General features: G+C 36.0%; 1 protein-coding gene across 3 annotated transcripts in view; it reads right to left on the reverse strand.

The window, feature by feature from the left end:
• RANBP2 (RAN binding protein 2) overlaps positions 1–25,901 on the reverse strand; it is an 83,831-nt gene that overhangs the window by 35,073 nt on the left and 22,857 nt on the right. For all 3 annotated transcript variants that reach the window (XM_045077605.1, XM_013062372.2, XM_004764339.3), the window contains exons 2-15: positions 18,196–18,263; positions 16,815–16,926; positions 16,191–16,343; positions 9,837–10,067; positions 9,359–9,504; positions 7,808–8,000; positions 5,542–5,629; positions 3,372–3,581; positions 2,263–2,444; positions 2,003–2,178; positions 1,691–1,814; positions 645–806; positions 247–384; positions 8–154 (exon numbers count right to left, since the gene is read on the reverse strand). In XM_045077605.1, the coding sequence (XP_044933540.1) occupies positions 8–154; positions 247–384; positions 645–806; positions 1,691–1,814; positions 2,003–2,178; positions 2,263–2,444; positions 3,372–3,581; positions 5,542–5,629; positions 7,808–8,000; positions 9,359–9,504; positions 9,837–10,067; positions 16,191–16,343; positions 16,815–16,926; positions 18,196–18,263 (2,130 nt within the window). The remainder of the gene's footprint in view (positions 1–7; positions 155–246; positions 385–644; positions 807–1,690; positions 1,815–2,002; positions 2,179–2,262; positions 2,445–3,371; positions 3,582–5,541; positions 5,630–7,807; positions 8,001–9,358; positions 9,505–9,836; positions 10,068–16,190; positions 16,344–16,814; positions 16,927–18,195; positions 18,264–25,901) is intronic.

Raw genomic sequence — 25,901 nt, forward strand, 5'->3', positions numbered from 1 at the left:
AGCTTACCTTCTTGGCCACTGAAAGATTGGAATCACTGTCATCTAAAATTTTTATTAGGTAGTCCCTGGCCTTTCTCAGGTAATTTTTGCACTCTTCTTGTTCTTCAGGAGAAAGGGCATCATTTTCAATGTCTTCTGCTTTTCTGTGAAAAATCTACACAAAGAATGCTTTCATGAAACAATAAGGTTTTTAAAACAAAACAAAACAAAACAAAACTATTAATTCACATACCAACATCTACTTACCAGTGCAAGATTCCAGTAAGAAACAACGTTTTTTATAGATTCAAAAGCAGTCATAGCATCTTCTATATTTCCATTAACTACATCCAATATAGCAAATGTTATGTGTGCTTCTTCCTCATATTCACCAACTTCAGATGCCTAAACACATTAAGTAATTTTTAGTCCAGCTGCCTCTCTCCCCAGAATATCAAACCCAAGTGATTTCCCAAAGATTTTACAGGACCTAATTAACAGCTCAGCCTTCTTTTCTGCCATGTTTTGTGACAGCTAGTGGATTTTGAGAACAAGACAAGGATCAAAGAGCCAGCAATTGATTTAAGCAGTTTATACCTCTATTTCTTTGTTTATAAACTGGAAATCCGTATCTCCAGTTCATTCACAAAGGGATCCTCCATTACCTGAATGTCTGCACTATGAAAATGTTTAAACAGAGGGTCCGTAGGCTCAGGAATACTGCTCTTCTTTTTGATTGTCTTCAACATTGGCAAAACTTTTTTCCAATAATGAACACTTCTGCCTATGTATTCCCGTTGATCATAAAAAGAATTAAGACCGCTGCCCTAAAATAGAAAGTTAGAAGCACACAACCTAAGGAACATAAATAATAGAATCTAAAAATTCCTTTATAAATGGTCTGAACAATTGATTAAAATTTCAAATCAAGGCAAAACAGAATCTCAAAAGTCACAGAACTCACTTTCCAAATGTTGGAATAAACAACCACAATACCAGTGATCATTCTAGACCCACCCTTTAAACACTTTCAATGATACTACCTAATGAGGCAACAACCCCATCTGTTTTTTAAAAGCTGTCATTTTACATAGTCCAAACTTGTCAGAGTGTCACAGTTTGGTCGCAGTGTTAACATCCACACCTAACCCTGCCAAAGAACAGACCTCAGATATTTATAAAATCTCTAACACCCTTAACCTACAAGGCCTTCTGTTACTAACAGTTTAAAAAAAAAAAATTTGAGGCTGGATAATAATTATCATAACTTAATTATTAAGTAATAATAACAGCTAATACTTATGTCATGTTTACTGTGCCAGGCACTATTCTAGGTACTTATGTATTAAATATTAACCATTTTGTGGCAAGAATTAAAAAAATACATTTCAGGGGCGCCTGGGTGGCTCAGTGGGTTAAGCTGCTGCCTTCAGCTCGGGTCATGATCTCAGGGTCCTGGGATCGAGTCCCGCATCGGGCTCTCGGCTCAGTGGGGAGCCTGCTTCCCTCTCCCTCTCTCTCTGCCTCCCTCTCTGCCTACTTGTGATCTGTCAAATAAATAAATAAAAGCTTTAAAAAAAATACATTTCACCTGGCATAATGTGAATAAGCTGATACTATTTCTTTGAACTGAATTTAAGACTCAGTGATAAGTCTGATTTTTAAAAACCAGATAATGTTCTTAAAAATTCTTACACTTCAGTGAACTCACCGTTTTCTGAAGGCATTTTGCCCAATGCACGAGCAGAGCAGGCTGAAGGCCATGCTTTTCCTGGCCCCTTAGTGTGTTTATGTCATGCTGAACTAGAAGTCGCAATTTTGCTGTGGTTCCGGGTCTAAAAAAAAGTTTCATAAAACTGATTTATAAACACACAGTCCAAAACTTACATGTGTGTTAATCACATGAAAATTAAACTCAATCTTCACATGAGAATTAAATACCTAGGCATTAAGTTTTTAAATAGGTTTTTAAGTTAAAAACTTAGGCTATAAATTAAAGAAATGTTTTTATTTTACTACTTACATTGTTTTTCTGTGAATTAGATTACAAACTGCATCCCACCAAGATTTTTGTCTTTCTGTACAAAGCTGTTTACAAACAGGAAGTGGCAAGCATAGTGGCTGATAGAAGCTACAGTGAGAACTACACTTCTCCTTTAATTGTAAGTGGCTGGTATATATTACTCCAAGTAGAAATACCTGTTTTATTTAAAGAAAATCAATTTAGGTTAGAAAAAAATTAAACAAAATTCAAAAATTTAATTTGTTAAAGTCTTTGCTTACTTCAAGATCTAAAATACATATGGACTCAGGTGCATTTGTTTCAAGTCTTGAGGTCTCCTGGGGCAAATGATGAAACAGCTGTTTTAGCCATTTCCGAACTGCAGGTAAGGCAGACAACGAATTCCATTGTAAGCCAAGCCAGGTAAGGTGCTGAAGACTACCATTATGTGCTCGAATGGCACCTGAAATAAAGAGCAAAAACTGGCTTGAGGTTTTGGGAATCTTGCTTGTGCCATAAGTTTTGCCAATTACTCACAATAAATGCATCTGAATTTTATAACTGCTTTTCTGTATCAGAGCTGGGTCAAATTCTATGCTAACCAAAGTCTCATGTTCCTACTAAAGGCAGTCACACTTCATATTTGGGAATTTTAAAAACAAGCTCCTTTCAAGTCCATCTAAGAAAAAAAGGTACTCACTAGAACTCAACAGAACACAGTAGTGACAGAAGCCACACAGTATGAAATCCTGAAACAACGGATTTTCAGTAGAGTCATTACAACAGTGGGATTCCACAACATTAATCCCTTGGGGTAGTAAAGAGATCTTTTTTCCCACAAGAAAATTAATACCTAAAAATGTATGGGCTTTTAGAAGCATAAAGAGGTACAGCCTTTCTGGTAACATGGCAATTTGCATGAGACTTAAAGGTACTCATCAACTTTACTCCAATAATTCTGGTTTTAGAAAACTCTATGGAAAAATCTGAAACAGAGATACTGTATTTTTCACAGTGAAAAAACAAAAACATCTGAGAACTCAAACAGCAAAAAGTGGCAAACATATTATGGCTAATTCATACAACAAATTATATTGCCAATAAAGTAGTTATTTACAGAAACAGATAAACAGGGAAAGAATTCATGATAGAAGACAACCACCTGTACAGTATAAACAACTATTTAGAAGAATAGCATTCCATCACTACCACTACCAACCCCTCACACCATCCTACCCCCCCCACCCAAAAATACCTCAAGGAATACAGGGAAATATTAAGTCATTATTTCTAGGTAGTAAGATTATGAGATTATTTCTCTTTTTGCTCTTATTCTCCTAAAATAAAAGGACTAAGATACAAAATATTTACTTTAGAAGATAGAACTTACCAACATCATATCTAGCCAAATCATCAGGCTCTGGCACTTGTACATCAATGTTTCCAATATCATCATTACCAAGAAAAGATCTATCCTTAGGTGACTGACTAGAAAACAGAGCATCATACAACGCAGACTGCCCACTTTTATTGGCAAAGGATTCTACAACCTCTTTTAAAAAATCTTGCTTGTCACGACTTAAGTTTAGCAGCATGTGTCCTGAAAAACAAATTATTTCCATTATTTAAAAAACAGATTATTTTTACTCACATCTCTCAACAGTTTCATTAATATACCCCACAGAAAAAAAACTTGATTATCTCAGAGCTAACCCTCCAACCCAGCAACTACAACTGAACAAAAAGGGTGCTTATGCAAAAAATGAACACAGATTACAGGTTTAACAGTTATCTTTACCTGCTAGAGTGAAAAGAAGGAGACCATAGGATGTCTGAAAAATGCCAAAAGTACTTAAAGTATTTACATTTTAGATGGAAAGTATATCATTTAAGTGGCCATAGGAGAGTACAGCCAAGCTCAAATTCTCTGATCTGATACACTGATTTTCAAACCTAGCTGCTAAGAATCATCCTTGAAAAGACTTTTAAAAAGTAATTATTTCCAGGGGCACCTGGGTGGCTAAAGCCTCTGCCTTTAGCTCGGGTCAGATCCCAGGATCCTGGGATTGAGCCCCCACATCAGGCTCTCTGCTCAGCAGGCAGCCTGCTTCCCCCCCTCTCTGCCTGTGATCTCTGTCTGTCAAATAAATAAAATCTTAAAAAAAAAAAAAAAGTAATTATTTCCAGGCTGTACTTCCTAGAGATTGATTCCACAGGTGAGGGGTGAGGAATCTATTTTTAAAACACTCCCTTGGATGAAGTTTTAGTATATGCTAAAACATGGTGGAACCTTGAAAACCACTATGCACATGTCGTATAATTCAATTTATATAAAATGTCCAGAATAAAGAAATCTAAAGAGATAGAATATCAGTGGTAGCCTATGACTAGAGGGTTTGGGGGAAAATGGAGAGTGACTACTAATTGTTATGAGGTTTCATTAAAAGGTGATGAAAATGTTCTAAAATAAATTGCACTGATGCTTGCACAATTATGTGAACACACTAAAAACCAGAGTTGTACATTTATATGAATTATATACAATGTCAATTTCATCTCAATTAAGCTCTTTAAGATTAAAAAACAACAACAACAACAAAAAAAAAAAACACCACTCTTTGGAATAATTCTGCTTGTCAGTCAGATCAGACTTAGCTCTCCGAAAATTTACAGACAAGTTCAGGAACATCCAGATCAAAGATTAAAACACAGTTCATTTTACTAACTAACACTGCAAAAACATCTATGTCAGTCTTGCAAAGATAGATGACAGATATTTAAAAAAAAAAAAAATGCAGTCATTTCTTCAAGGACTGGAAGTCCACCTCCTACAAAAAAACAAGCTGTGGGATAGAGGAGCAATATATGCCTTGACCAGTAACCTAACCACAGACAAAGGTTAGAGTAACTTTAATACTACTACTTGATCAATAAGAAGTTCATTTAATTTTATATTAAAACTGCTTCTTACATGAAGCATTATGTTTCTTCAGTTCACTGCTTGATTCGCTAGCTACACAAACATCCTGAAAGAAGGGTCTGCTTTAGCAAAACCAGATAATATGCTCTAGACCTTTAGGATCCATCTCAAATAATCAAAACCAGGAATAAATTTACAAATTCCAAAAGCCTACCAGTAATTAAGTATATATCTTCCATCTTCTTTACTTGTCGTCAGATTCTTAAGGGATCCATGACTTCTTCACTTTTATATCCCCCATAGCAGTATCTTATAAAATTACCAATGCTAAATGGCTGGCAAATCAGTTAATTAGTCTTAGTTCAGGAACTGCTTTAAAATATTCAGAAGAAGGCTCTAGCAGCCAGATAAAGGAGGGGTTAAAGAGTTTCTCTCCATCCAGGAGCAAAAAGTATCAAACATTTGTTACCTTCTGAAGGAGAAATTTCTTCTAATTCTATCTTTATCTCTTGCCCTCACCCAATATGGTAAAGAGAAATAAGTGATTATAACAAATTATCTCCTAAACAGATTATCATAAATTTTCTAACAGAGAAATTTTCCTTTTTCTTTTTAAAATAAAATTAAACATTACTATTACCTGATTGGCTTAGACGATCGCAGGCCATCATTTCCACCAGATTTTGTCCAACTTCTCCTTTTATTAACTTAATCTTTGGTCTTGGAACCTGATAATTTTAGAATCAAAGGTCTTAATTTAGTGATACCCATATATCTAATAGTAAGATGTCCCTTTCTATTACGTTGTACTTTTCTAATGACGAACAGTTAGCCAATGGTTAAACCTAGCTAGAGCTGCGCTATTCCAAGTGGAAAAAACTGGGAATTGAGGAATTTAGATAATATGTAAAAGATGCCTACAAAAACTAACTTCTGAAGAAATTACTTATTACTGTAAAAGCACCTTCAAATGCAGCACTGTAGACAGTACATTTTCAAAGAGTATGGTTAATGTGGGATACCCCTGGGATAAAGTGGGACAGCCAAGAGTGCAAAAGGACTCAATTCTTCCTCATCAGAATTAAATGGTTTAAAGACAGACTTGGTTTTAATGCCTAGCTGAAATGCAAATAGACTAATGCCACAGCATTCCCTTGATCAAGAGTCTGAAAATTCTACCATTAAAGAAGCTGGCCTAATCTGTTTTGTTTTTTTTTTTAAAGGACTTCTGTGTCAGTCCATGCTTCCCCTGTAAGCTTATAACCATTTGATAATTACAAAAACATGATAATATAAAACTCAAGCATCCAGGAGGTTTCCATTATTTAACCATTCAATGGAAATGTGTGGTTAGTGAGAGAGAGAGAGTGAGGTAGATATTAATGTGCTGAAATGATATTAAACAGCAGATAAAGCATATCTCCACTGAGGCAAAAGAGTTTTTAAAAGTAAAGAAAGGGTATATTTTATGCTTGCATAAGCAGAAAAACTTCTAACTAATAAAAAAACTGGTAACAGTCATTATCTTATAGAAAAGGTATGAGTGAATGGTTTAGGAAGGAAATTAAGTTTTTACTATTAAAAGGGGTCAAAGTTTAAAATAGTTGACTGTATTAACTCTAAAAATGATATATATTTAAAAAATTTAAGATTCCAGTTTCCACTAAAGATAACTGTCACCTACTTGAAAATTCTTTAAAATATTAATAGTAACCTTTTAGTACCTACATAAATTAGCAAACTTAACTTTCCTAATTTTCACTAATACATATATTCTTCATGAACATAAATGCTTCTGCTGAGCAAATAAGAACACTTAACATTGTGAGCTGAATGTCATGGGTTTTTTAAAAAATCAGTATCATATGAACTAGAAGGAGGAGCCTTCCCTAAAAAGGGAATCCTTTTTTCTTTCCCTCAATGAATCCTTTTTTCTCTCCCTCAATCAAAAGACAGTTCTCTAAAACTACTAATAATTTTTATAAGCCAGGGTATTGGCAGACTTTTATTTCTTCTCATTTCAGAATTAAAGCAAGCTGTTTAAAGAAAACAACAACAACAAAAAAAACTACAAAAATGGACTGGGAAGGGATAATAGCCAAGCATCTCATCATCTCAAAATAATGGTTCACCTTTTGGCATATTTCCTTCAGGTCATGTTCTATGTATAAAGAATAGAATCATGTTTTCAAAGATAAATATACTATTATATATGTTATTAAAGTTATATATATATATTAACATATATACATCTTTCAATTAACATGTTAAAATGCTTATGGTAGGGGCACCTGGGTGGCTCAGTGAGTTAGGCCTCTGCCTTCAGCTCAGGTCATGATCCCAGGGTCGTGGGATCGAGCCCTGCATCAGGCTCTCTGCTCAGCAGGGAGCCTGCTTCCTCCTCTCTCTGCCTGCCTCTCTGCCTACTTGTGATCTCTGTCAAATAAATATTTTTAAATCTTAAAAAAAAATTAAAAAAATAAATGCTTATGGTAAACACATTCTTCTATCACAGCTTACATAACCATCTCACAAAATTTACTTACTAGGTTTCTGTCCAAGTTATGCATGTCCATATTTTTGAATCAAATTTCACCCATATTTGAGAACATCTTATTACAGATTTCCAGAAATAGCAGAGTAAAAAAGATCAAAGTCTTCAAAGCGGTCTTCCAGTTACTAAGTCACAGCAATACAGACTGCCACCCACAATGCATCAACATTATCTATTTCACCTCACCAAAACTGTATAAATCTTATTTTTCAGCTATCAAATTAACTATTTCATTTTGACTTCAATTCTACAGATTTATTCATATTTTTAATATATATCAGGACACACCTCCATGCGAAATACAACTATCTCAGTGAAATGCCAACGGCACCCAAAACCAGAAAAAGCTTACCTGAAATGCTATGAGATAGCACAATGTAGCCAGCTCAGAGACAGCTCGCCATTGCACTTCACTATGCTGACCCATCTTCAGAAGCAAAGAACCAGCATGCATGTAGAAATGTCCTTTTACTTCTAAGAAGGTAGTTGAGAGTTCATCATTTCCACCCACACAAGATTTCACAGACTGAAGAGCACTATCAAAACTGCAATATTGAATTATTAAACAGGTATTAAACCTATTGCATTGCAAATAATGAGTTAATTAAAACACAGGAATTTACTCCAAACTTCATCTTCCACATTCAAACTAATAATCCTTATTCTCTACTTCATCAATTATGAATCATCTAGTGTTTATTTTTATTCCACATACTTCTTATACTTCAAGCTTAAACTCTAGAAGGTCTTATTCCAGTTACTTCAGACTCTTCACAATCACAAAAAAGATACAAATCAAGATTACAGACTATGGTGAATTCTTCATAACTGACCACAATAAAACTGGAAAACTAAAATATTTTCCAGTTTCTTCTTGATCATATGGTTTCATTATTTAATTCGAAGTTGGAATTTCTCCAATTAGACAAGTCATTTTCAAATTATAAGTAAATAACTAATAAGATATTAAGGTTATCAATAACATAACTGTTCTTCTTACTATATAGATAACTACAGGCCTAAATTGTATTCCTATTATTTGTAAATGTACTAACTAATGCTTCTAAATCCAAATGGAACTCAGAATCTTCATTTTGTAAGAAAACCAACATTTAATAGAAATGGGAAGCATGATTTCTAAGTAGGTTTAGGGGAGGTGGGTTGCAGGAACAACTAGAGTTTCTCAAGACCCCTTCAGGGTATCCATGAAGTTTAAATTACTTTTATAGTACTCCTAAGAAATTGTCTTTTCCACCCTCACTTGCTCAGGTGACCAAAAATGTTTGTGTATGTAAGTTATACAAAAGAAAATATCCTAAATATTTTCTAAAATAATCTGAAAGTTAAAATCATTCTAGATACTACCCTTACCTTACCATCGTATGACACTTAAGAAAATTCTTCAAGAAAACTATCCTATCCCCTAACATCAGATGGAGAACAAGAATTACTTTTCAAACAAATGGACAGTCCAAACCAGGGACTGACAAACTATTTCTATAGGGCCACATACTAACTGCTTCTACTACAACATCTGACAGATATAAGTCTATTTTGATTTTCACAAAAGATTATATCGTTTTTGAAATAAAATATGAAACAGCAGTTAGAACATTTTCAGGACTGACTCTTTATTAAGCATGCCAAAACTGGATACGGGAGTATAATAATTTAATCAAGTCTGAATGATAACACAGTTTTCTAAAAATCAAAGTCATACAAAACCAATTCTAATATCCCCACAGAAGAAATAAGATTCCAAGTGGTTTATTGTATTAACTATTACCCCTGGGTATGTTAGAGAAATAGCAATGCAGTAAAGATGTTTACACTGATGAACTGAATCACTACAAAAAAGAAAATCTATGATTGACACTGAAGTACTTTCCTTAAGTCAACATACCTTTCCAATAATTCTCTACTTTCTTGCACATCTCTAGTGGAGAGCGTAAGATGCATAAGGTTAGCATAGGCCAGAAGTAAATCTTTATTAGTAGTTTGCCAGTTACTTTTATCAGACTCCAAACACTGTAAAGATTCCAGATATTCCTATTTTGTAGAAAAAAACACTCAATTATAAAACTTTACCAAGCACTACCAAATTAATTTTATGCCTATAAACTCCTTTGCCTATCCCTATACTTGTAAAACTAAATTAATTTTTTATCAGCCTATGAAAACACCAAAAATACATACCTTAATTCTATTTATCTCTCTAATCTACCCATCATAAAGTTGAAAACATCCTAGTAAAAGGTTTATTTCACAGCTGCTATACACAAATGAAAGAAATTTAAGTTTTAGAGAGCAGTGCTTAAATACAAAGTGATATATATTAACTGTCTACACAGAAGTGTAGAGACCCAAATGTTTTTACCTACCTTAAGGGTCTGTACAACACATGAATTCCATTCTAAACTTGAACGCAGAGCTATGTTTTTCTCTGCCTCATGGCAGTGGCCCACAGCATCCTTCAATCTTTTATTTGAGCGATACAGTTCTACTAGTCGGATGTTCACATAGACATCATCAGGTCTTGCATAAAGTTCTGACTGAATCAAGTCAAAAAGTTTATTCCATCCATCTTCACCTTTGCAATCTAAAAGCTGTTCCTATTGAAAGAGCATCATTAATTTAGAGAAAGACCAGTCAGTCCAAGTTTAAGCACATCATGCTTCCTATGAGCACAATTCCACCATGTCTAGCTTTAGTAAATTATCACCAGAAGTACCATCCTATATAACCCAAATCTCATGGGAGAGAGCAGCTCCTAGCCCAGAAACTAAACCTCAAGAAATTTATGTGGAGAGAAACATCCGAGATGACAGTAGCAACAGCTGCCCATACACACCTTACAGACTGCAAGGACTATTGCCCCACATCCCTGTACACCCCAGCCACCACCACAAGCCTAGCCTCCCCAGTCAACTCTCATGACCACAGTCCTTATCTCCAAACTGTTCTGCACCTCCCTAAATCTGACTCAATCCCCTACCTCCTCTGCTCTCACTGTAAAGCTTCTCCTGTTTTGCTATCTTCTCAGAGTCTTCACCATCTAGTCTTAAATAAATGGAGTATTATCTCAAGATACTCCAACCCCCATTACTTCACTGCCATGGTGGCCTTTTCTCTGCTAGCCTATATACAAGTAGAGGAAGTGGGTTTAGTAAACTGCTCACCTTCAAATCATCTCCCCACACACACACCACCTGCTTATAATCCTGTCTTCCAAAGGATATGCTATCCAGCTCTTTCATTCACTACTCCTCATGAGCAACTGGAAATACTCCATTCCTAACAGTTCTCACTTGCTAATACAACTGGAATAGATACAAAAATAGCCTGGCTACTCAGTTCGTTAATTACCGTATCTTCATGGCTTTGCTCTATACTCTAGTGTCAGCCATCCATTTAGCACTGACTTGGGTCTTCAAAATCTGTATTTTGGTCATACCATTTAGATCACTATACCTCTCTTATTCTTTCACCTCACTGGGGGCACATGTGCCCTCGCAGCCACGTATCTTTGTCTCTACATGGAAGGAAAGCTTCTGTCAATACACTGGTTATCACTAGGTTTTAATTTTCCATAAAACACATATTTTCCTTCACTGTCAAGCTAAAATGTCCTAATTCTTAATATCCATAATTACTGCTTGCTTACAGATTACCTCAATTAATTCCCTCTACCTTTCCTTAGAAAACCCCTACCAACTGCTTTCTCTGTGCCTATCTATACATTAACTGTTGAGCAATAGGGGGTGGGACATTTGGGAATCTAGGGAGATCACAACCAGTCTAACTGACTAACTTTCATAATCTCACGTCTCCAAACTGGTAATGCCTAAAACAAAATCATATGTGACCTCTAATAGATTCAAATTCTCGATTCCTAAAAAGGTTACTTCATACTCCTCAACTTTCTTCACATTTCCCACACTTTCCTTCAACCAACACTTTCAACATATGACAATTCACCCTTCACTGAGAAAACTGAAGCTAGCATTCCACTTTACCTTGCCAACTGTACTCACCTTTTCACTGTTCCCTCCACATAGCAAAGACCAAGCTCCCCATTGTGCTGTTTCATTGCCCTCTCCCTTCACCAATCTCTCTCCTTCTTACACATCAGTTCCATAAACTTACACTTGGCCTTTCTAGATCTCAAAAAAAAAAAAAAAAAAAACAAAAACCCAGGACTTCACTTATGTGTAAGTTTAAAAATTTGTGGGGTGCCTGGGGGGCTCAGTTGGTTGAGCATCTGACTCTTGGTTTCAGATCAGATCAAGATCTCAAGAGTTGTGAAATCAAAGTCCATGACAGGCTCCATGCTCAGCAAAGGGTCTGCTGGAGAGTCTCTCCCTCTTCCTCTGCCCTTACCCCACTCATGCACTCACACTTTCTCTAAAATAAATAAATAAAACTTTTTAAAAAATTTTTTAAGTAAAAGATCAACACCCTCATGGGTGCTTTTCAAAAACTCTTATATCCAAGAGAAAAAGCCCTTTCACCAATAATTTCATTCATTAAAGCAAATACCAAAAAAATATTTACCTTAAGTAAGCCTAAAATTTTAGGAGAAATAGAATTACTCTGCTAAACAGTTGTAAGTCTCATGCATTTCAATTTCAAAAATTGGGGGAAGACCTAATATAAGGAAGGTTTGGCTTTAGACAACAGTGTATTTTTGTAAGTTCTTATGTAAGTAATCTCTACACCTAAAATGGGGTTCAAACTCACAACCCCAAGAATCAAGAGTTGCAGGCTCCAAATGATCCAGCTAGGCACCCCTAGACACCACTGTCTTTTTTTTTTTAACATTTTTTTTAAAGATTTTATTTATTTGAATGAGTGAGAGAGAGAGATCATAAGGCAGAGAGGCAGGCAGAGGTGGGGGGGAAGCAGGCTCCCTGCTGAACAGAGCCCAATGTGGGGCTCAATCCCAGGATCCTGAAATCATGACCAGAGCCACCCAGGTGCCCCAATACCAGTGTCTTTAAAGTTACTAAAGAGGGGCACCTGGGTGGCTCAGTCAGTTAAGCTCTGCCTTCAGCTCAGGTCATGATCCTTGAGTCCGAAGATCCAGCCCGGAATCCAGCTCCCTGCTGATTAGCTACTCCCCACCCTCTGAGACTCCCCCTCTGCTCATGCTCTCTCTCTCAAATAAATGAAATCTTTAAAAATAAATAAATAATGAAGTTACTAGAGAAAATCAACATCTTCCAGAAGCAGCTATTTTACAATACAAGAAAAATAAACTCCTATCAATATATATGTTCCTTAACATCACTGTCATCAAATAAATTGGACTATCAAGACCAATAAGGAAATTATGTTTGAGGCTAACACAACAGTAAAGAAACCTACACACTTAAACTTGACATTTTAGATTAATATCTAAAACCCAGCTGCTTAATTATAGAAATAAGAAAACTTGATGTAACTGGTATTTAATCTCTAGGGTTTTTAAAAATATTTCAGATTTTGGGTGCCTGGGTGGCTCAGTGGGTTAAGCCGCTGCCTTCAGCTCGGGTCATGATCTCAGGGTCCTGGGATCAAGTCCCGCATCGGGCTCTCTGCTCAGCAGGGAGCTTGCTTCCCTTCCTCTCTCTCTGCCTGCCTCTCTGTCTACTTGTGATCTCTCTCTCTGTCAAATAAATAAATAAATAATCTTTTAAAAAAAAAATATTTCAGATTTTTAAATCTGCGAACATTTGTTCATAGGAGATTTATAATGGAAAAAAACTGGGAACAACCAAAATATCCATCAAAAGTAAATAGTTAAACTGTGGAATACATCCATACACAAAATACTACTCAGCAATAAAAGGAACAAACTACTGACACACCCAACTTGGACTGATTCCACTTATATAACATTTTGAAATTATAAAATTATAAATATGGAGAACAAATTAGTAGTTCCTAGAAGTTAACAATGATGGGAAGAGGGGGCTCCTGGGTGGCGCAGTGGGTTAAGCCTCTGCCTTCGGCTCAGGTCATGATCTCAGGGTCCTGGGATCAAGCCCTACATCGGGCTCTCCACATCGGGGAAGCCCCCTCTCTCTGCCTGCCTTTCTGCCTACTTGTGATCTCTGTTGTCCAATAAATAAATAAAATCTTTGGGAAAAAAAAAAGAAAGAAGGAATGATGGGAAGAAGGGGGTGGGTAGGACTATAAAAGAGGTAGCATGAGGGAGATGTCTGCGATGATGAAACAGCTTTGTACTTTAACTGCAGTGGTGGTTACACCAATCTATACATGGTAAAATGAAAAATTACACACACATTGTATCAATGTCAAATTCCTGATTTTGATACTGTACTACAGTTACATAACAAGTAGCCGCTGGGGAAAGCTAGGTGACAGATACACAGAACCTCTCTGTAAGATCTTTCCAACTTCTTGTGAAAAATATAATTATTTCAAAATAAATCCTACTGGGGTGCTTGGATGGCTCAGTAAGTTAAATGTCTGACTTCAGCGTAGGTCGTGGTCTCAGGGTCCTGAGATCAAACCCTAAGTCAGGATCTGCACTTAGCAGGAATCTGCTTGTCCCTCTCCCTCTGCCCCTCACCCCCCATTCATGCTCACTCTATCTCAAATAAAATCTAAAATAAAGTAAAATGAAATAAATTCTAACATGCATATGTATATGCCTATATACATTACATATACAAAATATATATAATAAGGGTGGGGAAGCTATTAAAAACAATATACAGCTGACCCTTGAACATAGGTTTGAAATGTACAGTTCTGTTTACATGTGGATTTTTTTCAACAAATACAGTACTCTAAATATATTTTCTCATAATTTTTTAATTTTTTTCTCCTCATAATTTTAACATGTTCTTTTCTCTAAAGTTTTAAATGTAAGAATACAGTATATAATATAACAGCATACAAAATAAGGGTTAAATGACTATTCATGTTATCAGTAAGGCTTCCAGTCAACAATAGACTATTAATGAAGTTTTTGGGGAGTCAAAACGTCTATGCAGGAGCTCCTGGCACTCAGTCCAGAGTATGTGACTCTTGATCTTGGGATTTTGAGTTTGAGCCCCACATTCAGTATAGAGATTACTTAAAAAAATAAAATCTTTTAAAAAAAATTATAGGGAGGGGCACCTGGGTGGCACAGTGGGTTAAGCCTCTGCCTTCGGGTTAGGTCATGATCTATGGGTCCTGGAATCGAGCCAGGCATAGGGCTCTCTGCTCAGCAGGCAGCCTGCTTACCCCCACTCTCTGCCTACCTTTCTGCCTACTTGTGATCTCTCTCTGTCAAACAAAATCTCTTTAAAAAAATTATATGGCTATTTTCAACTGCACAAGGAGTCGCGGCACCTAGCTCCACATCATTCAATGGTCAACTACACACTTAAAATTCTGTTAACAAATTTGGAAAGATTTTCTACAAAAGAGTTACTTAGGTAAACTATATTTTACTCAGTAAAAAATAACCATTAGAATTGGTCATTGGTCAATACATTAGTAAAAACTACCTATTATTTTTAGTAATTCTCTATAACATACTGGAGAAACTGTTATCTTTTGCTTGAAAACTTCACTGTTCCTTTCCATTTTTTTCCTTAAAGATTTTATTTTTAAGTAATCTCTACACCCAATGTGGGACTCAAATTCACAACCTCAAAATCTAGAGTAACATACTCTACAACTGAGCCAGCGAGGCGCCCAAGACTCTACTTTTAGATGACAGTTCTTAAAAACCTGTGTAATAACCCTAAATTCTCATCCCTTTCACACAATGAAGCAAAAATTTTGTATCAGTCAGAGCTCAATTTAAATCCTAACCCTACCATCTAGCTATAAAAATATAAAATCCCTATATTAATCATTTCATAAGGGTAAATGATGCCATTTATAAAACATAATAGTGCCTAATAAAGCAGCATATACTCAGAAAGGTTTTGAAGAAAAAAATTTTGTTCTGCAATTTCTTATAGATATAATTAACATATAACATTGTATTATTTAAGGTGTACCACAATTTAAGGCATATATATAGTGACATGATTTCCACAATAAGGTTACATCTATTACTTCACGTGGTTATAAATTATTCTTTTCTGGATGTACCTGGGAGGCTGCCTTCAACTCAGGTCATGATCCCAGAGTTCTGGGATCAAGCCCTAAGTCAGGTTCCCTGCTTGGCAAGGACTCTGCTTGTCCCTCTGCCTCTGCCCCTCCCCTCAGCTTGTGAGTCAGCGCTCTCTCTCTGTCTGAAATAGATAAAATCTTTATTTTTAAAAAAAAATATTTTATTTATTTGACAGAGATCACAAGTAGGCAGAGAGGCAGGCAGAGAGAGAGAGAGATTGGGGGAAAGCAGGCTCCCCCGTGAGCAGTGAGCCCAATGCGAGGTCGATCAAAGGACCTGACCTGAACTGAAAGCAGAGGCCTTAACCCACCAAGCCACCCAGGCTCCCCCAAATAAATAAAATCTTTAAAAAATAATTATTTTTCTTGTGATGAGAACTTTTAAGATCTACCTGCTCTCTTCACAGCTTTCAAATATACAATACAGTATGGTTAACAATAGTCACTATACTATATATATCCACAGAATTTATACACAGAAGTCTGTACCTTTTTACCACCTTCACCCATTTCCCACCAAGTCCCACACATACTGGGATTTAAATTCCAAATATTAGAAATGGCAGTCTTGAGTTTTCTCCAATAGTTTTTACTATGTTTTGTTCTGTTTTTACCTTTAGTTTATAAATTGCAGGACTTCCTGGGAAAAGTTTGGCTGCTCTTTCAACCCAGTATTTTGCTCTTCCATCAGTAACATCATTTTTGCAAAGCAACTCTGCAATCTTCAAAACAAGATCTTTTTGTGTTGGGTTTAATTCCACTGAACGCTGCCACCAGAAAAGAAATAATAAGTTAGGATTCCTAAAGTACCTACGCTCACATATAAAAGTTAAAAATTCATCACTGTCCTCCTTAAAAATTTTTCCCAATGACAACATGGTATTTCAAAGTTGTTTAAGTCAAACTTAAAGTGTACTGGAATTTTTTGCAGATGAATTAAATAAAAATTATGTTTTTATCAGGTAAGTGCTCCCAAAAAAGAAAGAAAACCACACTCATAAGAACAGCATTTCTGGGTGTTAATCCTCTTTTACAAGTGCTAACTTAATGATTAAATTACAGTGTACTTTGAGCCAAATAACTTAAGATCTATTCTAATCTGTGTTAATAGTATTATCATACCATTGCTTATTTTCATAACATCTATAAAATATATTTGAATTATTTACTATACAAATTACTCTGGGTATCATGTGTTTGACTGTACAAAGGCTATATTTTAATCTTAAATGCTTTACCTTGTAACATTCAACAGCTTTGTCTATATTTTCCTCCACTTCATGAAGAAGACCAAGAAATCTGTGAGCTTTGGGATCTCTTTCTTGCACATTAATATATGCAGTTATATATCTGTTTAAAAATAATAATACAAAAATAATCTTCAAATTATAACATTCAGATCTATATTTAATTCCAACCTGAAAAGTACATCTTAAACCAAAGCAAACACTAAACCAATCCACAGTTATTCTCATTATTGACTACCACTATTTACTTAAACTAGAATATGCTAAAAACTCAAAAGTATTCATAAAAAGAATAAACACATACATACAAAATTAACATATACTTATTTTACCATTAACTACTACATTTACAAAATGGTTTTTTCTAATGCTACCCATACATAAGGAATGAACACATTAATTGCTTTTCCCCAATTATATTTCAATAAAGCACTAAAAAGTTTTACACAGAAATTAGAAAAAGATTATAGTAAATATTTACCTTTTCTTATTGTACTATTCACCTTTTAAACAAGAAAGTAATATCTAATAATAGTACTGTTCCCAGCTAAAACAGAGCAGAGGAAAAATTACTAAATAAACTAACAAACGTAGGTAATATCCATTTCTTAATTCAAGTTAACAGCTAAAAAATAAGCATCTTCTGGGCTCAATAAATATTATATATAAATATATACATAAACAATAAGTATATCTATATATACACCAAAAACCAAAACTGGAGGAAAAAGGGTCACATTAAAAAGGAACAAGGTTGACAGTCCCATTGCTGCTAGTTAAATAAAGGTGTTATTATTTTCCTTACCTATCAGCATTTTCATCTTCCCATAAATGTCTTTAACCTATCTGCTCACCTCCCTCCTAATTTCCTGCTTTAAGGTACTCTAAATCAGGAATTAGATCACTGAACTTCTTGGCCTTAGGAGGTGAGACAAAGCCTCAGACTGTTACCTACTGAGTCAAAGATCTTTTACACAAGCTATTCTCCTCTCCAGAAATCACAGTTTAATTTTGTATTCATTGGTATTTTTCCAGCTGATTAAAGTACCAGATATCTAACCGGTAAGAAATTTAAAACAGCATGGCTCTCTTTTGTTCCTTAGAAGTGTTTTAAGCCTAATGATTTCTTGCCCTAAGTATAAATAAGCGGCATGCATGCAGAAAACACTCGTTCTAGGCTCAATCTCCACGGAATTAAGGCTAGTCCTTTGTATCAGTCTGGAGTGATATAATAACTGATTTTCAGGACATACATAGGAAGAACTGCTAAAACAGAAAACATATTATTTTCACCAATTTCAAGTAAGAATACCCAGGTGGAGGTGGGGAATGACTTTAGAAAACTAAAGCATGTTTATAGTTTGGTACTTACTTTTTAGCAAGATCATATTCTTTAACTTCATAGTACAGCTTTGCAAAATAGAATCCTTTCATTGACTTCTAAAAAAAAAATTAAGAGTTCTTTTAATTTTTCATATTTTAAATTTTGTAAAGTATTCATAGAACTAAAAATCTACGCTAGTAAGGTTACTATTAACATACTTGATTCTTGTTCACCTAAAAGGTATGAAAAAAAAAAACTGCCTGCAAAAATGGACATATATCACATGGAGCACCTGGGTGGCTCAGATGGTTAGGCCTCTGCCTTCAGCTCATGTCATGATCTCAGGGTCTTGAGATCGAGCCCCACACCGGGCACTCTGCTAAGCAGGGAGCCTGCTTCCTCCTTCTCTCTGCCTGCCTCTCTGCCTATTTGTGATCTCTGTCTGTCAAATAAATAAATAAATCTTTAAAAAAAATGCACATGTATCATAAAAATCATGATTCCATGTTTTAGAATGCCCATCATGAAACAAAAAATAAATTTAAGAACAGCAGGAAAAGATAACATAAGAAATTAAGAATTTATGAGGGAGGAGTAAAGATGGCGAAGAAGTAGCAGGCTGAGACTACTTCGGGTAGCAGGAGATCAGCTAGATAGCTTATCTAAAGACTGCTAACACCTACAAATCCAACGGGAGATCAAAAAGAAGAAGAACAGCAATTCTAGAAACAGAAAATGAACCACTTTCTGAAATTTTATGTAATATATATATTTTTTCTTTTTTATATTTTTTATTTATTCGTTTTCTTTTTTTAATTGTTTCCTTTTTTTTTTTCCTGAACCTCTTTTTATCCCCTTTCTCCCTCTATGATTCGAGATCTTTTCTGATTTGGTTAAAGGGTATTTCCCTGGGGTCTTTGCCACCCTTTTAGTATTTTACTTGCCCCCTCATATACTCTTATCTGGACAAAATGACAAGGCGGAAAAATTCACCACAAAAAAAGAACAAGAGGCAGTACTGAAGGCTGGGGACCTAATCAATATAGACATTGGTAATATAGCAGATCTAGGGTTCAGAATGATGACTCTCAAGGTTCTAGCCAGGCTCAAAAAAAGCATGGAAGATATTAGAGAAACCCTCTCGGGAGATATAAAAGCCCTTTCTGGAGAAATAAAGGAACTGAAATCTAACCAAGTTGAAATCAAAAAAGCTATTAATGAGGTGCAATTAAAAATGGAAGCTCTCACTGCTCGGATAAATAAGGCAGAAGAAAGATTTAGTGACATAGAAGACCAAAGAACAGAGAATAAAGAAGCTGTGCAAAAGAGGGACAAACAGCTACTGGACCACGAGGGGAGAATTCAAGAGATAAGTGACACCATAAACGAAACAACATTAGAATAAATGGGAATTCAGAAGAAGAAGAAAGAGAGAGGGGAGCAGAAGGTATATTGGAGAGAATTATTATAGAGAAATTCCCTAATATGGCAAAGGGAACAAGCATCAAAATCCAGGAGGTGCAGAGAACCTCCCTCAAATTCAACAAGAATAGGTGCACACCCCGTCACCTAATAGTAAAATTTACAAGTCTTAGTGACAAAGAGAAAATCCTGAAAGCAGCCCAGGAAAAGAAGTCTGTAACATACAATGGTAAAAATATTAGAATGGCAGCAAACTTCTCCACAGAGAAAAGGCAGGCCAGAAAGAGCTGGCATGATATATTCAGAGCACAAAACGAGAAAAACACACAGCCAAGAATACTATACCCAGCTAGGCTATCATTGAAAATAGAAGGAGAGATTAAAAGCTTCCAGGACAAAACAAAAACTGAAAGAATTTGCAAACACCAAACCAGCTCTACAGGAAATATTGAAAGGGGTCCTCTAAGAGAGAGCCTAAAAGTAGTAGATCAGAAAGGAACAGAGACAATATACAGTAACAGTCACCTTACATGGCAATACAATGGCACTAAATTCATATCTCTCAATAGTAACCCTGAATGTTAATGGGCTAAATGCCCCAATCAAAAGACACAGGGTATCAGAATGGATAAAAGAACAAAACGCATCTATATGTTGCCTACAAGAAACTCATTTTAGACCCGAAGACACCTCCAGATTTAAAGTGAGGGGGTTGAAAACAATGTACCATGCTAATGGACATCAGAAGAAAGCAGGGGTGGCAATCCTTATATCAGATCAATTAGATTTACAGCCAAAGACTATAATAAGAGATCAGGAAGGACACTTTATCATACTCAAAGGGTCCGTCCAACAAGACGCAACAATTTTAAATATCTATGGCCCTAAGGTGGGAACAGCCAACTATATAAACCAATTAATAACAAAATCAAAGAAACACATCAACAATAATACAATAATAGTAGGGGACTTTAACACTCCCCTCACTGAAATGGACAGATCATCCAAGCAAAAGATCAACAAGGAAATAAAGGCCTTAAAGGACACACTGGACCAGATGGGCATCACAGATATCTTCAGAACATTCCATCCCAAAGCAACAGAATACTCATTCTTCTCTAGTGCACATAGAACATTCCCAGAATAGATCACATCCTCGGTCCTAAATCAGGTCTCAACCGGTATCAAAAGATTGGGATCATTCCCTGCATATTTTCAGACCACAATGCTCTAAAGCTAGAACTCAATCACAAGAGAAAATTTGGAAGGAACCCAAACACATGGAAACTAAACAGCATCCTTCTAAAGAATGAATAGGTCAACCAGTATATTAAAGAAGAACTGAAAAAATGCATGGAAACAAATGGTAATGAAAACACAACGGTTCAAAATCTGTGGGACACAGCAAAGGCAGTCTGAGAGGAAAATATATAGCAATACAAGCCTTTCTCAAGAAATAAGAAAGGTCTCCAAATACACAACCTAACCCTACACCTAAAGGAGCTAGAGAATGACAAAGAAAGCCTAAACCCACCAGGAGAAGAGAAATCATAGAGATCAGAGCAGAAATCAACGAAATAGAAACCAAAAAGAACAAGAGAACAAATCAACGAAACTAGGAGCTGGTTCTTTGAAAGAATTAGTAAGCTTGATAAACTCCTGGCCAGACTTATCAAAAAGAAAAGAGAAAGGACCCAAATAAATAAAATCATGAATGAAAGAGGAGAGATCACAACTAACACCAAAGAAATACAGACAATTATAAGAACATACTATGAGCAACTCTACACCAACAAATTTGACAATCTGGAAGAAATGGATGCATTCCTAGAGACATATAAACTACCACAACTGAACCAGGGAGAAACAGAAAACCTGAACAGACCCATAACCAGTAGGAGATTCAAACAGTCATCAAAAATCCACAAACAAAAGCCCAGGGCCAGACAGCTTCCCAAGGGAATTCTACCAACATTTAAAGAACTAAGTCCTATTCTCCTGAAACTATTCCAAAAATTAGAAATGGAAGGAAAACTTCCAAACTCTTTTTATGAGGCCAGCATCACCTTGATCCCCAAACTAGACAAGGATCCCATCAAAAAAGAGAACTACAGACCAATATCCTTGATGAACACAGATGCGAAAATTCTCACCAAAATACTCACCAATAGGATTCAACAGTACATTAAAAGGACTATTCACCACGACCAAGTGGGATTTACTCCAGGGCTGCAAGGCTGCAAAAGGAAATTAAAGGCATCCAAATCGGCAAAGAAGAAGTCAAACCATCACTCTTCGCAGATGATATGATACTATATGAGGAAAACCCAAAGACTCCACTCCAAAACTGCTAGAACTTATACAGGAATTCAGTGAAGTGTCAGGATATAAAATGAAATGCAAAGAAATCAGTTGCATTTCTCTACACCAAAAACAAGACAGAAGAAAGAGAAATTAAGCAGTCAATCCCATTTACAATTGCACCAAAACTATAAGATACCTAGGAATAAATCTAACCAATGAGGCTAAGAATCTATACTCAGAAAACTATAAGGTACTGATGAAAGAAATTGAGGAAGACACAAAGAAATGGAAAAATGTTGCATGCTCATGGATTGGAAGAATAAATATTGTGAAAATGTCTATGCTACCTAAAGCAATCTACACATTTAACGCAATTCCTATCAAAATACCATCCACTTTTTTCAAAGAAATGGAACAAATAATCTTAAAATTTATATGGAATCAGAAAAGACCTCGAATAGCCAAAGGGATATTGAAAAAGAAAGTTGGTGGCATCACAATTTGGACTTCAAGCTCTATTACAAAGCTGTCATCATCAAGACAGCATGGTACTGGCAGAAATAGACCCTCAATTCTATGGTCAACTAATCTTTGACAAAGCAGGAAAGGATGGCCAATGGAAAAAAGACAGCCTCTTCAATAAATGGTGCTGGGAAAATTGGACAGCCACATGCAGAAAAATGAAATTGGACCATTTCCTTACACCACACACGAAAACAGACTCAAAATGGATGAAGGACCTCAATGTGCGAAAGGAATCCATCAAAATCCTTGAGAACACAGGCAGCAACCTCTTCAACCTCAGCCGCAGCAACATCTTCCTAGGAACATTGCCAAAGGCAAGGGAAGCAAGGGCAAAAATGAATTATTGGGATTTTATCAAGATCAAAAGCTTTTGCACAGCAATGGAAACAGTTAACAAACCAAAAGACAACTGACAGAATGGGAGAAGACATTTGCAAACGACATATCAGATAAAGGGCTAGTGTCCAAAATCTATAAAGAACTTAGCAAACTCAACACCCAAAGAACAAATAATCCAATCAAGAAGTGGGCAGAAGACATGAACAGACATTTCTGCAAAGAAGACATCCAGATGGCCAACAGACACATGAAAAAGTGCTCCATATCACTCGGCATCAGGGAAATACAAATCAAAACCACAATGAGATATCACCTCACACCAGTCAGAATGGCTAAAATTAACAAGTCAGAAAATGACAGATGATGGCAAGGATGCGGAGAGAGGGGAACCCTCCTACACTGTTGGTGGGAATGCAAGGTGGTGCAACCATTCTGGAAAACAACATGGAGGTTCCTCAAAATGTTGAAAATAGAACTACCCTATGACCCAGCAATTGCACTACTGGGTATTTACCCTAAAGATACAAATGTAGTGATCCAAAGGGGCACATGCACCCAAATGTTTATAGCAGCAATGTCTACAATAGCCAAACTATGGAAAGAACCTAGATATCCATGAACAGATGAATGGATAAAGAAGATGTGGTATATATACACAATGGAATACTATGCAACCATCAAAAGAAATGAAATCTTGCCATTTGTGACAACGTGGATGGAACTAGAGGGTATCATGCTTAGCGAAATAAGTCAATCAAAGAAAGACAACTATCATATGATCTTCCTAATATGAGGAAGTGGAGATGCAACATGGGGGGCTGGAGGGTTGGAAAAGAATAAATGAAACAAGATGGGAGTGGGAGGGAAACAAACCATAAGTGACCCTTAATCTCACAAAACAAACTGAGGGTTGCTAGGGGGAGGGGGGTTGGGAGAAGGGGGTGGGGTTATGGACATTGGGGAGGGTATGTGTGAGTGCTATGAAGTGTGTAAACCTGGCGATTCACAAACCTGTACCCCTGGGGATAGAAATATATGTTTATTTATTTATTATTTAAATAAATTAAATTTATTTAATTTATTTATTTAATTAAATTATTTAAGTATATATTATTATTTAAAAATTTAAAAAATAAAGAAATTAAGAATTGATAACAGCAAGAAAGCTGAGAAAAGATGTGGTGCCACTCTCTCACTTTACAGATAACTAAACAGACACAAACCTGCTTTCTTAGGGAAGGCAAGGTATACTTAAAATCTCTCTTGCCATATTCAAGTCTTTATGGGGAAAAATAAGGAAGTACTTCTAACCCATTACGGCATGGAGGACTCCCCAGTCCAGGTACTGTTTGTTGTTCTCTCTACAGATCAGTGTTTTACACTCAAGGAATTAAAAAGGTAGAAATAAAAGTTGAATACTTCCAGTAATAAACCAAGTCCACACCCTGGCTCTTTTATTTCCGAAAGTTCAAAGTTTAAGATCCCGGGACACACCAGATTCTATCATACACACATGATAAGGGTACACAGCCATCAAACATAATTTCTGAAAATTATACAAGGACACCGGAAAAAAGCAATATATTAATTGAAAAAAGAAGTCTACAAAGCAGTATGTTTTCATTTATTCATTTGATTTCTTTAAAAATGCAGATTTAAGATTTGTTTGTTGTGCCTGCTATCATTCACCAGGTACTGGGGCACCAGTAGGACACACAAAAAAATCTCTGTCTTCAAGAGGCCTGCATTTTAGGAGAGATGACAAGCAAACCATTACCTATAATATAGGAGCAGAGAAGAGTGCTATTTTATAGTATTTCATCAATTATTTCCAGTACACCATATTTCGACAAAGCTAGAATCACTATATATCTCACAAATCACAGGAATCCTAACACTGCTGCCTGTTCAGTTGGCAGTGTTTCTTCTTTCTTAGCTGGTAATGTTGGTGGGACACAATGGCATCATATAGAACATCAAATGTTCTATAAAATAAGAGTCGTCGGGAAACGTCCTAAGGGGATTTTGATCAGATACCTAATAAGGTGAAGAAGTGGTTATCTAGGGTAGACTAGACAGCAGATGGACTGTTTGCCCACTGTTAACTATGTTTCAATTTTTCCTTTTTAATCAAACCTACAGAAAACATTCTTAATCACACTCATCTTCTTAAAATATTCTTCTCAATGACTTCAAAGACACCATGCTCTCTAGTTTAACTTCCACCTTAGTGGCCATTCCTTCTCACGCTCTTCCTCACACTGACTTCCCCACAAAGCAGTCCTAAAACCTCTTCTCTTTCAGATCTCCTCTGTGTCAAATACTGAATCTCACCTATGACTACTGGTAGTATATTGACTCTCAAATATGTATCTTTGGTTCTCACTTTTCCTAAGCTCTAAACTTATGTGCAAAATATCACCAAAATCTGTCAGTTCTACCTTCTACATTACCTCAATCCACCCATTTTTTTACATCTCTGTTGCTATTACCAAAGTTCAAGTCTGCTATGATTTCCCTCTAGGACTTCTGAAAAGGCTAATTCCTTCCTGTTTCCCTCTATGTATTTTTCCTCCCATCCAATTCATTCACCAAAGGGGTATCATTTCAAACATAAGACAAACCATGTTACGCTTTTGCTTAAAATTTAAAATCCTTCTATGGCTTCCATTATGCTTTGAAAATACCCAAATTTCTCACCAAAGGCTAGCATGACATGAACTTTACTTCACCTAGTCCTTGCATACTATAGGTTAGCCAGTGACTAAAACCAGAATGCATCTCTACAATTGGGGCAGCCCTGGGGAATCTGTTTTAAACAGGCCAACAGCCGGTATTGATATGATAGGATTTCTTTTTTTTTTTTAAGATTTTATTTATTTATTTGACAGAGATTGATTACAAGTAGACAGAGAGGCAGGCAGAGAGAGAGAGAGAGAGAGAGGGAAGCACACTTCCTGCTGAGCAGGAAGGACCCTGAGATCATGACCTGAGCCGAAGGCAGCGGCTTAACACACTGAGCCACCCAGGCGCCCCGATATGATATGACTTCTATCCATCACTTTCAATATCAGAGTGAGAAATTCAATGAATGTACATAAATGAAAGAGAAACTATGGTTCCCTTAAACAAAACGCCTCATCATCTAGAGACACATGTGAATG

Source organism: Mustela putorius, unplaced genomic scaffold (genome assembly GCF_011764305.1).
Source record: "Mustela putorius furo isolate JIRA1106 unplaced genomic scaffold, ASM1176430v1.1 tig00000224_pilon_pilon_pilon, whole genome shotgun sequence".
Lineage (NCBI taxonomy): Eukaryota > Metazoa > Chordata > Mammalia > Carnivora > Mustelidae > Mustela > Mustela putorius.